Source organism: Mugil cephalus, chromosome 5 (assembly GCF_022458985.1).
Source record: "Mugil cephalus isolate CIBA_MC_2020 chromosome 5, CIBA_Mcephalus_1.1, whole genome shotgun sequence".
Lineage (NCBI taxonomy): Eukaryota > Metazoa > Chordata > Actinopteri > Mugiliformes > Mugilidae > Mugil > Mugil cephalus.
The window spans coordinates 8,151,524-8,166,927 of record NC_061774.1 but is presented as its reverse complement, the minus strand read 5'-3'; the positions used below and the strand labels follow the sequence as shown (position 1 = coordinate 8,166,927).

Below are 15,404 nucleotides of genomic sequence, written 5' to 3'. Positions count from 1 at the left end.
TATAAACTATGTTCTTCTGGTAAAGTATAAAGTAGGGTCATCTAGTAAACTAGATGGTTTGACATCAGTGGCCACAAGAGGCATTTTCAACACCTGAAAACTTCTGTAAGAGACACAGAGGTGAGTTTTAAGAAAGACCAATGAAAAGGCTGTGAACGGCACCACAGAGCTGCTGACTAGTTTAGCCCAGTCAACGCGAAGCTGTAAATGTAGCTAATAATGCTAAAACCAAAAGGTTTAGAGTCACTGCAATACACTGCAAACAAGCATTTTACCATTTAACTGCCAACAAGCATGGCCACACTACTGTCACATTACGTCTGATTTGGCAAAAGGGAACTGTTCAGTCAAAGTACCTTGGACCAAATGGACTGAACTGGCCAGTATTACATGTTACATAAGACATTTATTTAATTGAAATATATATAAGCTATGAGCTAGCTCAGGTAAATGTCTTTCTTGGAAGAACAGATGCTAACACAGTAGCTGCTGCTGAAATTAGCTTAAACAAACTGCTGTAAACGAATGACAGGAATGAGAAGTTGAAGCTGAAATAATATTCTGAAATAACTTCATGTTTTTAACTTTACTGAGCCGTGACTAGTTTATAGCCTGAATCTTAGCTGGTAGAAAGGAGAGGAAAGGCTCTTTGTTCTTCTGCCAGCTAGCTTTTAGCTTAACTTACCACGTTAAATACAGCTGAAGTGACCTCATTGCGATATTTTGCAGTGTTTGCCATTTATTTATTTACGTCAGCTATTTTTTTTTTTTTTTTTTTCTTAACTGAAGCTAAATGTAACACTGTGGGAATAATTTCCTTCGGTCTGCTGCTAAAGTCATCTGTTAGTCTTGAACGTGCAATGTGATTGGCTACTGTCTGATTTATGTTTTAAACCTTTAATCATGTTGTTATAGTTATGGAAATCTATCTATCTATAGAAGTATGACTCCAGTACACACATCGGTCTTAAAGAGTGTTACTTTAATAAAATAGAAATTATATTAGCTGGTCAAACAAATGTCCAGTTTAAAACTTCAACAAAATAAATTATACAAAAAATCATTTTAAACTTTGAACAACACAACATCATACATTTATCCACATAATTCAATCATTAAATAAATCTGCTAATTAAAAAAATGCTAAGTTGCAGTGCATCTCTCAACCCGTTAGGCTATAGCTGCTCAGTAGAGACTGCATAGGGGGTAACATTAGTGTACAAGTGTACAAGCTGGGAATAGACTGCAGGAGTGACTGAGACGCTCAGGAGATGTTGTGGAGCAGAGCGATGGCCAGAGCGATGAGTGTCAGCGAGGACGAACATATGGATGCAGAGGATCCCAACTCAGTGAAGGGCTCTGTGTTTTTGAGCATCCACTCCTTCTCTTCTTGTAGTTTCTGACTGTCGAGCTCAGGACCCACCAGCCGCCGGATAGTCTCATAGTATTTATTAAGCCACTGAAGCTAGAGAAAGACAAGACCACATTTAATGAGTGTTATAAAAACAACATTGTTTAATATTCCAGCTAAATATGATTACCTTCATTACAGATCGAAAAATAAATGCATAAATATAAACACAGTGGTGTTAATACTCTTTTCTCATCTGTGGTGTTCCCCAGGGATCAGTGCTTTGACATCTTTAATTTTCTGTGTACATTTGGCCTTTATCACATCTTTAGCTTGCTACTAATTTTATTTTCCATGAAAAGTCAGAGTTGACAGGGTTTGGCCCTCAGATTAGAATGAACTCTGAAAGAGCGCTAATTTATTATAAAAAACTATGGAATTAAAATCCACTACAATCTAACTGAAAAGTTCAAATTTGGTAAACACATTCTCCTTTGCAAGACAATGATGCTTAAAAATATCTCCAACATTGTCAGATGAAAAGAACCAAAACACAGAAGTTGAATTCACTCGTGGTTTTTTCTCTCAAAGACTGTTTTGATCTCTTAGCAGCACAGGCGCTTTGACTCAAAATGCTAAGGGGGATTTTAGGAGGAAACCAGCACTCGTACAGCAGGAAAAGGAGAAATCTGGTCATCATCACACTTTCATATACCCAAAGGTATTTACAAATTAAAACAGGAAGCTGATCATAGTTTGACAGCTTGTTACTTTGCATTTGTTAACTTAAATGGCCGGTTTTTGTAAAGCGTCTTGAGACAATGTGTGTTGCTATTGACTCTATGAAAATAGCACTGAATTGAACTGAAATGTGCCAGGTGAGGAATCTTTGTACCTCCATTAGACGCCTTGTAGCTGAGACACTGATTATTCAGCCAGATACTAAACATACCTGTTCAGAGCTGAGGAGCGAGATGTCAATCAGCTTCCTGTCATACGGAACCAGTGACACCGTGTCAAAAGTCAGGTAGTTGTGTCCATACTGAGGGATAGAAAGGCACATTTACAAAAAGCAATCATGTAAAAGCAGGAGATGTTTAATGTGAGATTGTTTCCACCTTTGTATGAGCCGGTACGGTCACAGCAATATCTTCAATCCTAATCCCAAAGTCATTCTCCTTATAAAATCCAGGTTCTAAAAGAAAAACATCAGTTTTCATCAGTACCTTTTAACAATTGAGGCAACAAATACAAACTTAGTTTCCTCTAACTCTCTGGGGCGTTGGCCACTATTTTAATCTTGCTGGCACCTCTTACTATGTAAAAAAAAAACAAAAAAAAAACATTGCACAATGCTGAAACCAGTCTGCAGGTGTGTTGGCTCTCTTTAAATCTGGAGCCCAAGGCAACAAATAAAAATCAGTCTGTAATTACCATGTTGTGTTATCTGTAGTGCATGTGGATTTATTCTGAAAAAGAAAACGTCTCACCGATAGATGTGAACATGCCGGCTCTGAAGGGAATGTTGTTGCTCTGAAATCCAACTGGCCCTGAAAAAATACAAACATATCATATATCGATTAAACTTTGAGACACAGTGCAAGCGATGCTTCGTAACTTCTGTGTCATAGGAACATTTTGCAAACAAAATAAACTTAAAACATAAAAGTAAAGTTTTACTGCAGTTTCTGCAGAATTTCGAAAGCTCAATGCAATTTCATGATCATACTGTCCAACATACAAAATATATCAGGGAGTAGTAGTACAGATGATAAGCCCTATGGGCATTTATAACAATTATGTTAAATCTTTCCTGTAGTAACAAAGTCAAGTCAAGTCAAAGTTTATTTTTAAAGCACATTTAAGGACAACCTCAGTTGAACCAAAGTTTGATACAAGCAGAACAAATATAAATAAATTAAGAATCACCATCAATATAAAAACAAATAAATATGAGCTAAAATAAAAACATCAAATAAAACAACAGTGGAACTGCCTGTGGCCACACTCTAGCCAGTTTAAGTCATCAAGTAATTCTGACAAGTAAGAAGTATCAGTGTAATGTGGGCTGTAAAATGGTGGACTGCTGATTTCTGCAAAAAAAAAAAAGAAGCATGTCTTGAACACTGAACTGATCGGTTTATCAAAAATTCAGTTTTGTTCTTATTTAGATCAAAAAAAAATTTTCGTCCATCTGCAATTGCACATCATTCAGACACTTCAGCAGAGCCTATGGAGAGTCACCGCTGTATGGGCAGATAGATTTGTAAATCATTTGCAAAACAAGTAATTGAGACATTTTACTTTTTGAAAATGGGCTCCAAGAGAAGCTTGTACAACAAAGTAAGAATGGGGCCCAAGATAGAGCCTCGAGAAATGCCATAGCCAAGAGAGGATTCAGTTGAAGAATCTACACACAACGCTCCATCTCTTTGGAAAAAAATTATCATATTAGCTGTACAAGCCCATCTCTGCAGCTTCATATTTTTGTACTTTTTATATTTCATTTTGTTCTTGTTCTTTTAGTGGATTGACATGTTCATAGTGAGTTTCCCCAAGTGGCCCATTTTCAGAAATTGCTGTGAGGTTTTCAGCGATGCGGTCACACCACAAGCGACTGTATTTCAAAATGAAATGTATGAACCCACAAGAGAATTGCTCATCAGCTTATTAGTTTTCTCACGCTCAGTCATTAGCACTATTGTCTAATCAAATCCCATTTAATGTAAGAATTTAAACAGTCTCCAGTGCATCCGAGTCAAGGTGCTTTTAGTTACAGATCACTGAAATCTGCATTCATTAGATTTTCTGTTCAAGCTCCATGTATTCTGTGCCCACGTATATTTGTATGAGAAAATATGGAAACTAAAAAGGGTCGTACACTCATGGACTCCAAAGTAGTTTCCAACACCGTGACCTGTGCCGTGGCCGTAATTCAGGCCCACCTCCCACAACGCACGGCGACCCAGCATCTCCATGTTAACACCTGTAGATAAAAACCACATAAAGACGTCAAATCAAACATCCTGTTACACCACCTCTCAGATGTAGTGGAGGAAGAGAGCTCTCTAGTGGTGAAATAAAGAACAACTGCAGGAAGATTTGTTCTAAATCTCATTTTAAATGTGCATGAATGTATTTCATTCCCACCTCTTGTTCCTGAGGGAAAAATGGTTCGAGATATCTCAATGTTTCCCATTAGCACTCGAGTAAAGGCCTCCTGCGAGACAAGACAGATGGTAAACAACAGAAGTATTTCACACATGGTGGCATTGAATGTATAATTAAAGGCTTTACTGCAAAGACTGTTGACAAATGTTTCACACTTATATGATAATGTCAACAAAGACAAATTACTTTTCTTATGTATGAAAGAGACACAGAGAAACTCATGCATCTGTGACTGATTAGCCATCAGTCTTGTTTTGACAGACAAAATGATGTGAGTGTCAGTCAAAGTTACCCTTTGCATGGCTGTTGGTGTTCCCCAGTGAACTGTCCGAGTGATGTCAGTGGTCCCGTCTCTGATAGTAATGAATAGATGCTGTTGACTCATTTCAATAGCACGTGACATGAAGTGAAACTGGAAGCGCATAGGGGAAGAGTGTTTTTACTCACAGATACTGGCCGCCAGAGTCAACCAGGTACATTTCATCAACTGTCAACCTCCTGCTGGTTTCTGGTGTGGGGCTGCAGCACAGGCAGGCAGAGAAAAACAGGAAATGATTGCTTCACTGCACCGTGCCAGTGTTTGTAAATGTGTAAATGTTTAAAGCAATTTTATTACGTTGTAGCTGACCTTTTTTTTTTATTATTTTTTTTATATTTTTATATAGCTTATATAGCACGCGAATGGATCATAATGGAAAAAAGCGATAAGATAAATATGGCTCTGGATAATATATTAAGATCGGTTCAATGCTGGTTTCTGCATTTTTGTTTTTGGTTTGTTAAAATTATTATATATTTATATACTGAGCAGATTTTTTTTTTTTTTTTCATGTGTGCTACTGCTCTATCACTCCTGCTGTAACACTGCAACACTTCCCACTGCCAGAAACATAAAGTAATGTTGGCTGGTCACGACCATATGTGTTACATAAAAAACAAAACAAAGAGAATAAAAAATACTGATGTGACTTGATGTCTAAAACTGTAAATGGTTTACAAACAGGAAAAATATGACACGTGAGGTGCCACAAGGGTCTATTTTAGGACCTCTTTTTTCCTTATGTAATTTGCCAGCTGCTGTGAAATGTCAGCTTTTCTTATTTCCTGAAAACTTTGCATTAGTGGCATCTGGGAAATACAGCATACTGAAGAGATTCAGACCAATGAACACATGCTTTAAATACACTTGGGCAAAACCAAGTCAGTCCTTCTTAGAAGTACGATGCAGCTGTCATGAACAAATAAATCGATGCTGAAATTGTATGTAAGACATGTGTCTCATATTTAAGAGTGATACTGTAATTATTAAAGCGTGTCAATAATTAAATCTCACCTGTAATGGGCGAGAGCAGCATTAGGTCCACTTGCAGAGATAGTTTCAAAGCTGGGTCCTCTGCTGTCCTTCTGTTTGCTGCAATGATGTTCATGTTAGCTGGGAAACCTTTGACCTTGACTATTTAATTTTCTTATGTAAAAATACTCAAATATTACACGTCAGCCTTCCTTTGCTTCATGAATATACTGTATGTGGTCACTGACCTCCGACACTTATTGACGTATTCTGTGGCGGTGAGCTCCGTCTCGGTCCCCTGCGGGACGGTCTTTTCCAGCCACATCAGCAGCTGGATGACAGCGACTGCATCCCTCACCTGCATAGAGCAGCAAACGCACACTGACACAACAAAGTCTCAGGCATCAATCACAACAGCACAAAACAAAGACGATGATATGCTGCATGGCTGCTGAAACATCTTTGGACAGGGTGACAAATGTATGTTGCCATGTGTTCACTGTAGTGTTCAAACTATCAATGACAGTCATTAATAAATGTCCCATTGATTTGACAGTAAAGCATGTTGAATGAATTCCTGGAAAGATGATGGTCTCACTTGCCCAACTGAGCATAACTTGATAATTAACGACCATATGTGTTTTTCATAATCGACTCTGTGTCCGTGTGTGGAGGACATACGTGAGCGTCCCTCAGTATTTGCTGCTCAGTCTCGTCTTTCACGGCTTTAGTCGTCAACACAGGAGAGTAGGAGCTTGTCATTAGTTTGTCCTGCATGATGAAAAAAAAACAATAATTAATGCAGAAAAGCTGTCTAGTTCAACCCAGGGCTTCTCCCTGGCTCTACCTCTTTCCTAGTCCTGGATAACAAAGGCCCACGTGTGCTTCTCTAACCCACTCAAGGTCAATAGTTTCCTCGTCCTACCAATCTGAATATCCTTTAACTTAAAGTGAATATTGGGTTATTAACAGACTCTAGTCATGTCTAGTCCACTAGACATTTAGATTATAGACTTAAAGTCACAGTGAGTCAAATTCAGAGCGTCTGTATCTTCTGTATTGTTACTTCTAGTAAGTTCATGTGTTGTGTTTCTAGAAGGAATTTAAATCCTTTAGATCTAACTGGATCTGTAGGTGGGCAAGAGCTGGCATGAGTTATTAGTCCAGGATTAGGAGGACAAGGGTCAAATGAATAAAGTAATATTCCCTACTGCTACTACCTTTGTCTCCACATGAAATATGATGTTCAGAATCAGCTCCTCACTCCAAACAATGAAAAGTATTTTTGTTCAAGGTTTCACTTTAGTTTGACTCATATTTACTACCTAACAGAAGACAAAGTGATTGTGTACGGTGAATATAATGAGATATAATATGAAGCATACCTGTGGTGTGATGATCTCATAAAGACCGTAGTTTGTGTACTCTGTACCGATCCACACTTTCACCCCAGGCTGGGCCACATATGTCTTCACATTATCGAGGACACTGTCGTAACTTTTCAGCTGCACGCAGAGAGGCCCATCACACGAGGCATTCAGGTACACCTTCAGCTCATCGGACACTCGGTCCAAGTGGAGAAACAGCCTGGTAGACGTGAAGGGAAAACACAAGATTACATCCTTAAGGAATTAGGCTGGATTGAAGTATTTGTGATGGCAGTTAAAGCAATAGAACTAAAAACTAGTTACCAGATCTCATCCATTGTGAGAAGAGTGTAGGAGTAAAAGAAGGGATTGTATGGGATGTCGTTTCCGCGCAGATTAAACAGCCCTGAAAAACAAAAATACACTCCGTCAGCAGCAGCTCGCACATTCATCATTTACGACATCTGTGAGATCCTTGAAGGGCCATGAAGGCTTGACTGCGTCTATTGTTTGTGTCTGACCTACGTGACTTTCTCTGTGCTCCTGTTATTTAAAGTAGACTCACTAATTCTGAAATCACAAGGCAGGACCAACCTGAATATCAACACTCCTCCTGCACGGGCTTTAAGGAAGCTGCTTTTGAATAATTCCCTGTTCATGGGCAGCTGATAATCAAATGTACTCTCATATCCTGATTCATGCTCTGCAAATGATGTGCTCAATTAAATCCAATACATAGACTGCAGCTGGTGATATTGAATTGTAAAGTTCAGTAGGATTATTTTGGCCCTTCTGTGTATGTTTTTCAAACGTCTGCACTTAATTGTTTTTATTCTGATTGTATTTCTGACTAGCAGTCAAATTAAATTCTGTTTCGGTGCTAAATGATTACTCTCACCTGAAAGTTGAGTGGGTGAACAAGATTTGGGATCATTTTGGTGAGTTTTATAGCAACTTTTTAATGCTGATTTGAAACAAACGCAATGTGCATTTACTCTTCCCACGCCTGTGTGTGTATCTGTGCATGTGTGTGTGCACAACATACGCTGCTTTCTAAAGAGTAGAGATGCTACACAGGCCTATCAGACTATGTGACGTTATTGTGGCTGCTGCACTTTGTTTCTGGGTGATTTCTATGCTTTGACGGCATTGTTTTTTATGATAAGGTGAACTAGAGTACACTCTACATAACATATTCTCCTTGTGGGTTTTCTCTGTTTTCTCCAGCTTCCTCCCACAATCCATATCCTGTTTGGTGACTCTAAATTGGTCGTAGGTCTTTAAATAGTTGTGTGTGAATAGGCCTCTAGAGAACAACTGGCTACAGATAATGAATAAAAGACCAATCTGGATGGGAAAGGTACTGAATCAAGTATCAGTCTAATATTAACAGTGGTTTTGTTTGAGTTTTAACCATCAGTTATTTGTGGCTACAAGGCTGCCTTGAGATTCCTTTGAACACAGTCACACAGCTTCACTGATACATTTGAAGTTACTCACAGGCAGTTTCATCCAACGCTGAAAGCAGAAGAGCGGTAGGTTGATATGGATTTTCTCTCATCTGACTCCGTATGAGCTCCACCTTCATCTGCCAAGACCTTTCTATAAACAGACACATTTCACCGTTTATATTTACATCCAAATACTTTATGCTCTCTTGTGTTGGACAATGAGTTTTGTCAGCGTGTGTTTCCTCAAACACAACAAAACAAAAATACAGTGTAATTGTGATGCTTCCCACTAACTGCAGGCTTAGAATTCCCATTGCATACAGTACGGAGTCAAGGACAAGCACAAGTTTCCGGTGCAGAAGACAGCATTTATACGAGGCTTACTTAAAGTGCTGTATGTAATGATTTTTCTAAATTGAAGACAAATGTATGCACACAGAGAGACCATTAGGTTTATGATGCTCTCCATTTGTTCCATTTGTGTATCAAAAACTAATAAGAGACCAGACAACTTCCTCCACAGTCTGAGTTCATATTTGATTTGTCAGCCAGCCGTAAAAGCGTGCTGTTTATGGTTGTGAATTTGTGGTCCTGCTTATCGCTCTCTGTCCAGTTTGCAGGTATTTATCAGCACATAGATAAAGGCAGGTAGACATGCAGGCTGCAGCGCGTACGTTCAGCACACAAAAACACATGTAAGACAACCTACTTATGACTCTGTCAGGGAGGCGGGTGAGGTTGTCAGGTGGGAGAGACGGTCTGTCCTTCCACACTTGGTCGACCAGGTTAACGGGGATGGACTTGAGGCTGCGATTGCTGGACTCCAAATTGATGTCGTAGTTTTCCTGTGTTTCTAATGGAAGGAAATTGCAGATGGTTACGTACACTGAACAAAAACAATTCTGAGTATAAACCGTCTGTGTGGCGTCTAGAGGCTCCGTCAATGATTTTCCATCTACCTGGGTGAGCATTTTATTGATGCTAACCTGGAGTGACAGCAGGAGGAAAGAATCAACTCACTGAGAGAGAAGAGGAAGGGATCAAAGCCGATCTTGCCGCCCGATGGGACCTCAGAGATGAGCCACTGTGCCACGTTGCTGACAGACACTGGTGAACATCATAAAAGAGAGACTGCAATCAACTGAATCACTTCTGATATATATATATATATATATATTATATTTTTTAAACATTCTGTCCTATACTGATCCTTATGCGTGTTACATTGTAGGTGATAGAAACACAGTGAAAGACAGCAGATGTTGTGTATTTCATCTACATAAACGGTTATATATATCAAAAAACAAAAGCTGAAACAAGAGGAACTGGACATTTTGTCTCTCGTGTGGAATTCAGGTTTAAATCAGGGATGTACATATTGATACTGAAATATCGATACTTCCGATACCAGGTCTTTATGCTCTAAAATTGATCCTCAAATCAAAATAGCCATACTTTCCATACTTCAGTCATCCGAGGTAATGTAGTAAACACAGTAACAAGTAACTGAACTATTGAGTTGTGGCAACACAACAAACCTCGTGAAACACCTCAGGTTGAACCACAACACAGAACACGAGGCATTTATGATAATGAGGACAGAAAAGGCGAGCACAGTGTCGCAATTAAGATGCAAGTTTTCATTTTATAGTGGTTCTTAATAGTTAATCATTTATTTTAATGTTCTTATTATTTTACTTATTTCTTTTTTAAGTGTTTGAAACTGAATTTTCACATGTTTTGTATGATTGCGTCCTCTGTTTGGTTTTTCTTTTATGGTATTAGCTTGGCCATAAATGAGGCCCCTGCTTCAATATACTTCTGAGTTTAAAATAAATAAATAAATTACTCTGATGTCTTGTATTCCTTATGAAGCTATGCTTTGAAATACACTACTTCTTTTTGGGTTTACCAGACACGTTGGGTGTATTTACACAGAGTATCGGTATCGTATCGCAGATACCAGCCTGAATTTTACTTAGTATCGGATCCGAAAGGAAATCGGTGGAATTGAACATCACTAGTACAAACAGAAAGAGTTGTGGATGTTGCTGTTTAGAAAATCAGAAAGTGTCTGATAATGAGCAGATCCTACCTGTAGTGGAGGAAACTGATCCTGTTTTATTTCTGCAACGAACGTTGTGTAATGACTCATTATCTCAAGGTGTGAGACCGACCCTGTTCAGGGAAGGATTTTTCAATGTCTAAGGTGGCTTCCCTCACTCCTAGATCAAAGCATCTGTCTTCTCTGGCTAAAATCTGAACACTCTTTTCCTCAAAGCAGTGTCCTTTGTCCTTCCTAACCCTGACTCCTCACCAGTCTTTATGAGCTGAAGACGCTACTTGGATAAGTGGTGAAACATCTTAAAGAAAACTCTTCAAGTCCAGCCGGTCTATTTACATCTTTCAGCATCTGTGAGAGCTTTCTTTCTTTCCCTGCATTCATGTGGCTCTCAGCTCTAACAGCCATGTGATCCTCACTAACTTTGTTGTCGTCTATTTTCAGCTGCAGATTTATACACATTACATAATCTAGGTAGTATCTTGTGCACATCTGTGACTGGAGGAAATAAACATTTCACTGGAAAGACTTGAAAGAAACAGATTGAACAATTTAATTAAATCGTAAAAGCCTAATAAAGACTGGTAAAATTCTGAGAATATTGTTTTTAGTTGAGTCCCGAGAACCTTAATGAAATTAAATCTCTTGTGCTGTGCCTCTTAGTATTTCTGTAAATGTGTTTGCAGCATTCGTCCGTTCAGGGTTCGAGTCTGTAAAGTGACAATATGTATCGAGACGGGCGAAATTTTACGAGTTTCTCTGCAATAAAAGCTGCAGTGTATTCATTCTAGTGCTGCGTGAAAATGTGTGACACTCAGCATGCACACTGTTTCTGCAAGACAAAACAAGTTGTGGCTTTGGTCTGCTGGTGAGCTATTTTAATCACGTCGGCCCTGTAATAACAGGTTCAGCATCTGACACGCTATTTCTAGAAAGAAGGAAAAAAAAACATAAACATTTTCCTGGTGTTCCTTTGTGCTGCTGTGTTGTTGTAACAAGTAAGCAGAATACGATCACCCCTACCATCTTTTTCTAGCTCCCAGTTGCAGTCCATCTGTCTCTCAGCTTGAACCCAGTAGCGGCTGTCTGTCCACAGAGTGGCTTTGGTCTGAGTAACCACAGCAGTGCCTGACGAGAGGGAGAGGGAGAGGGCAGCAGTGATAGTGAATTACAAATGACTCTAAATGTCAGAGTTGAATTAGGACAATGCGCAGAACGATGCAATCTTGAAGAATGTGTGGCGGAGAAACGGGCTCGTGGAGTGCAGTGGGCTCATATTCAGGGTTCAGTTTCATTCAAGCGCTGCACTCTCACATCAGGCAGATAAATAGCAACAGCTGAGTTGAAATGTTATCTGATTCTCAATGGAGGACAGGAATTGGTGACCTATCTTAATGGGGTCTGTGTTCTCGTCATTTCATCCGGGCGACAGCCGAACACAGCAACACGCGGGATCATTAATTCCGTTCACTGTCACGAAAATGGAGCTCGTTATGCAACGGTCAAGTCACTGTGTGTGAGGGAGAGCGCTGGTGATTTAGAAGGTGCAACGATGCAGTGAGCGAAAGTGACGGAAACAGATGAACGAGGAGCGGGATGTATGGGGAGGATGTGGGATGAAAGTAGAGGAGCTGTGTGTGACCGTGGTGCTCAGATGTGACGGGTTGAGTCGTGAGGTGGAGGAGAAGGAGGAAAAGGATTTGTACCTGCAGAGCCTGTAAACCCAGTCATGAAGGCCATCCTGGCGTCACGTTTAGCGATATACTCACTCTGATGGGGAAAACACAGCAGGTCAGAACCACACACATAAACGCAAGCTTTAAGCCCCGATGAATTAATGATGAGGAACAACAGATGTACCAGGTGAGCATCGGTGGCGGGAATAATGTAGGCAGAGATATTCATGGGGATCATTCGCTCTCGTAGCTCTCTCAGCTGGACACTGGTATTTACGGCTGTACTGGGGAGGAACTGCAACACATACGGGGAGATGACACACGCACAAACACACAAAGAGAAAAGTCCTCAGATTCATTTAAAACCCAAGAAGCTGATGATTCATCCCTTTCTATATCTCCCCCTATAATCATTAACATTGTGCATGAGAGTTAATCATCAACACACTGTGTAAAACTCATTTTATGACAGTAGAATCCTCCTCTGAGATCACTTTGATTTTCTCTTTTTTTTTTAAATCAAGCGTTAGTCTGTTGGCCAGTTTTTAATCACACAACTTGATCTTACGGGTGGGGTAGCAGAGCAGTTCCTCTCAGTTCGCTCATACGCAGCACCAACAGTGTTACCTGAAATTAGACACACACACATTGGTAAAAGACCTTGGAAAGTTACATAAAGCAGTGACCGAGCCGTGCTGTATCAGCGTTTTAGATCATTGTAAACTGACGCTCTTTTTTTTTTTTTTTTTTTTTTGCGTCGAGTCTTTTCAGTGACTGTGTGATCAATGTGACTCAAGGTTTTATGAGGACAGTCAAAGTAAAGGACATCGGACAAGCTGAGATTTTATTGATCAACTATGCGCACCATCTAATCTGTCATCTCATCTCATCTTCTACTACCGCTTTTCCTCACTAGTGTGGCGGGGGTTGCTGGAGCCTATCCCAGCTGTCTCCGGGCGAGAGGCGGGGTGCACCCCGGACAGGTCTCCAGTATATCGCTATCTACCAATTAGCATAACCTAACGAGCGTGTGTTTGGAGATGGAAGAAAAAGTACAGACACAGGCAAAACATGCAAACTCCATCCAGAAGGGCCCGAGCCGGACTTGAACCCGGCCCTTCCCGCTTGGATGCATCAGTGCCAACCACAGAGCCGCTCCTCTTATCTCCTCCAGTTACAAAAAAATTATGCAAACAAGCACAGATGCGCAAACTAAATAAATAATAACAAGATTGAAAATGATTTTAATTGCAAACCGTCCCAGTCCTTTAACTACTGTTCTTACTTTTTACACAGAGACCAGTCTACATGAACATGAATATTGATTGACTCATTAAAAGTCTCCACACAGAGAGCAGAGACGGAGCAGATAAAGAGGAACTTTTTTATTACCTGTCAGTGCTGCCAGAGAAACAGCCAGCAGCCAGCTATAGGGAAGCATCTCGGCACAGTGAGCCAGTTCCCGAACAGATCTGCACGCAGAGCGGTGGCTGGTGATCTGATGTGTTTGCAGCAAATGTGAAAACGTGTGTGGGTGTGGATGACTGTCCTCTCTCTCTCTCTCTCTCTCTCTCTCTCTCTCTCTGTTTCTCTCTCTCTCCCTCTCTCCCTCCCTGCGGCCCTTCCTGATAGGAATCATGTGCAGTGTCTTCAGGAGTGGATCTCAAACCATTCTTTGCTTAATGATCTAAAATGTGTAACCACCCACCACTTGTGTTTCCCCTCTGTTATTTAACTGAGCTGCTCCACAGTTTTCCATTGTTTTATGATGGAATTCGGGAGTGGAGGGTTACCTCAGGCATCCAGCAGCACATGTGTTTTTGGTCAAACGCTGTTGCATTAATTATTTGCGTAAATAAGAGGAGATGCTAATTGTGCATTCAGAAAAGCAACAACAAGCACGGAGCGATTTATATGGAGAGCACGGGTGACCGTATGTGGCTGGAGAGTATTCCTGTGGACAGATAATGAAGGTCAACTCTCTGTGTCTGACTCCTTGTAATTCTACCGAGATCTCTAAGGAAATGCTTTCTGTATCTTTAAACCCTTGAATTCATGCCAAATGTCTAACCACTTAGCTCAAAAATGGGGGCGGCAGGAGGAGGGGCAGTACATTAGTCTGTCTTCAAACATCATCGTCTGTGTAATTAGATTTTTACCGGATTAATTTTTTTTTACCTCATTATATACTGATCCACTTTAAACTGCATCTGTCTGTCTATCAAGTATGACCCCAATCCACATATCCATTTTAAAGAGTGTTATTTTAGCAAAATACAAATTATATTAGCTGGTCAAACACATGTCGGGAAGGGTGCAGACACTTCTTCATGCTGTTTACAAAAGAAATTCTAAAAAAATCAAATCATGCTCTGGACGCGTTGCCTCCAAGTGGCATCTTAACTTTTGTTTTAAATTGTCAGAAGCTATTTTTTTCGACACACAACAAACTGTGGTTTCTCCTCGTTAACCACTATTATACTGGTGTAACCGAGGGCAACATGTGCCACGTCACTTTTTTCTCATCTTTGTGTTTTGAGATGACGAAGACTCGCCCTCTGCCGTATGTTTGGCTGTGCTTCTCTCCCACAATTCCTCTCCGTGGTATGCTAGCAGTGCACAAGCCTTATCCTTTGTCTTTGTGGTTGTATGCAAATGATTTCCTGCACGATGACCACTGTTTTATTTTACCTTTGTTACTCACTGTTTTCCTTACGGGAACTTGACGTGTCTGTACTTTTCCTTCCTTACACTGCTGCTGACATCAATGACATTACAGGGTTTGAGTCATAATCTGAGTTTTGCGCAGGTGGATAAATACATACACAATAACATGTGCTTTCAGTGAGTAAGACAGACTACACAGCTCACTACGTCCCATATTTTAGATCACATTACATGACAACCAGAGCTACAAGACTATTCCACTGCAGCCCAAAAGAGTTATTTATGTGTAGAGCAAAGAGCTGAGGTTGGATTACTTGATAAGCATGGGGTGATGTTATGAGCAGCACAAGTGATCAGTCAGGATTTTA

The 15,404-nt window shown here is 40.2% G+C and overlaps 1 protein-coding gene across 1 annotated transcript; it reads right to left on the bottom strand.

Moving 5' to 3' along the window:
- Positions 1–963: 963 nt before the first annotated feature.
- Positions 964–13,921, bottom strand: xpnpep2 (X-prolyl aminopeptidase (aminopeptidase P) 2, membrane-bound). The gene is made up of 21 exons (XM_047585999.1): positions 13,762–13,921; positions 12,938–12,996; positions 12,554–12,664; positions 12,400–12,463; positions 11,717–11,821; positions 9,652–9,738; positions 9,341–9,484; positions 8,681–8,782; positions 7,505–7,586; positions 7,199–7,400; positions 6,495–6,584; positions 6,062–6,171; positions 5,856–5,933; positions 4,970–5,041; positions 4,815–4,875; positions 4,502–4,571; positions 4,233–4,337; positions 2,842–2,901; positions 2,470–2,546; positions 2,304–2,393; positions 964–1,465 (listed from the first exon to the last, which is right to left on the bottom strand). The coding sequence occupies exons 1-21, from the start codon at positions 13,808–13,810 to the stop codon at positions 1,265–1,267; spliced, it is 2,019 nt and encodes a 672-aa protein (XP_047441955.1). The 5' UTR covers positions 13,811–13,921; the 3' UTR covers positions 964–1,264.
- Positions 13,922–15,404: the final 1,483 nt, after the last annotated feature.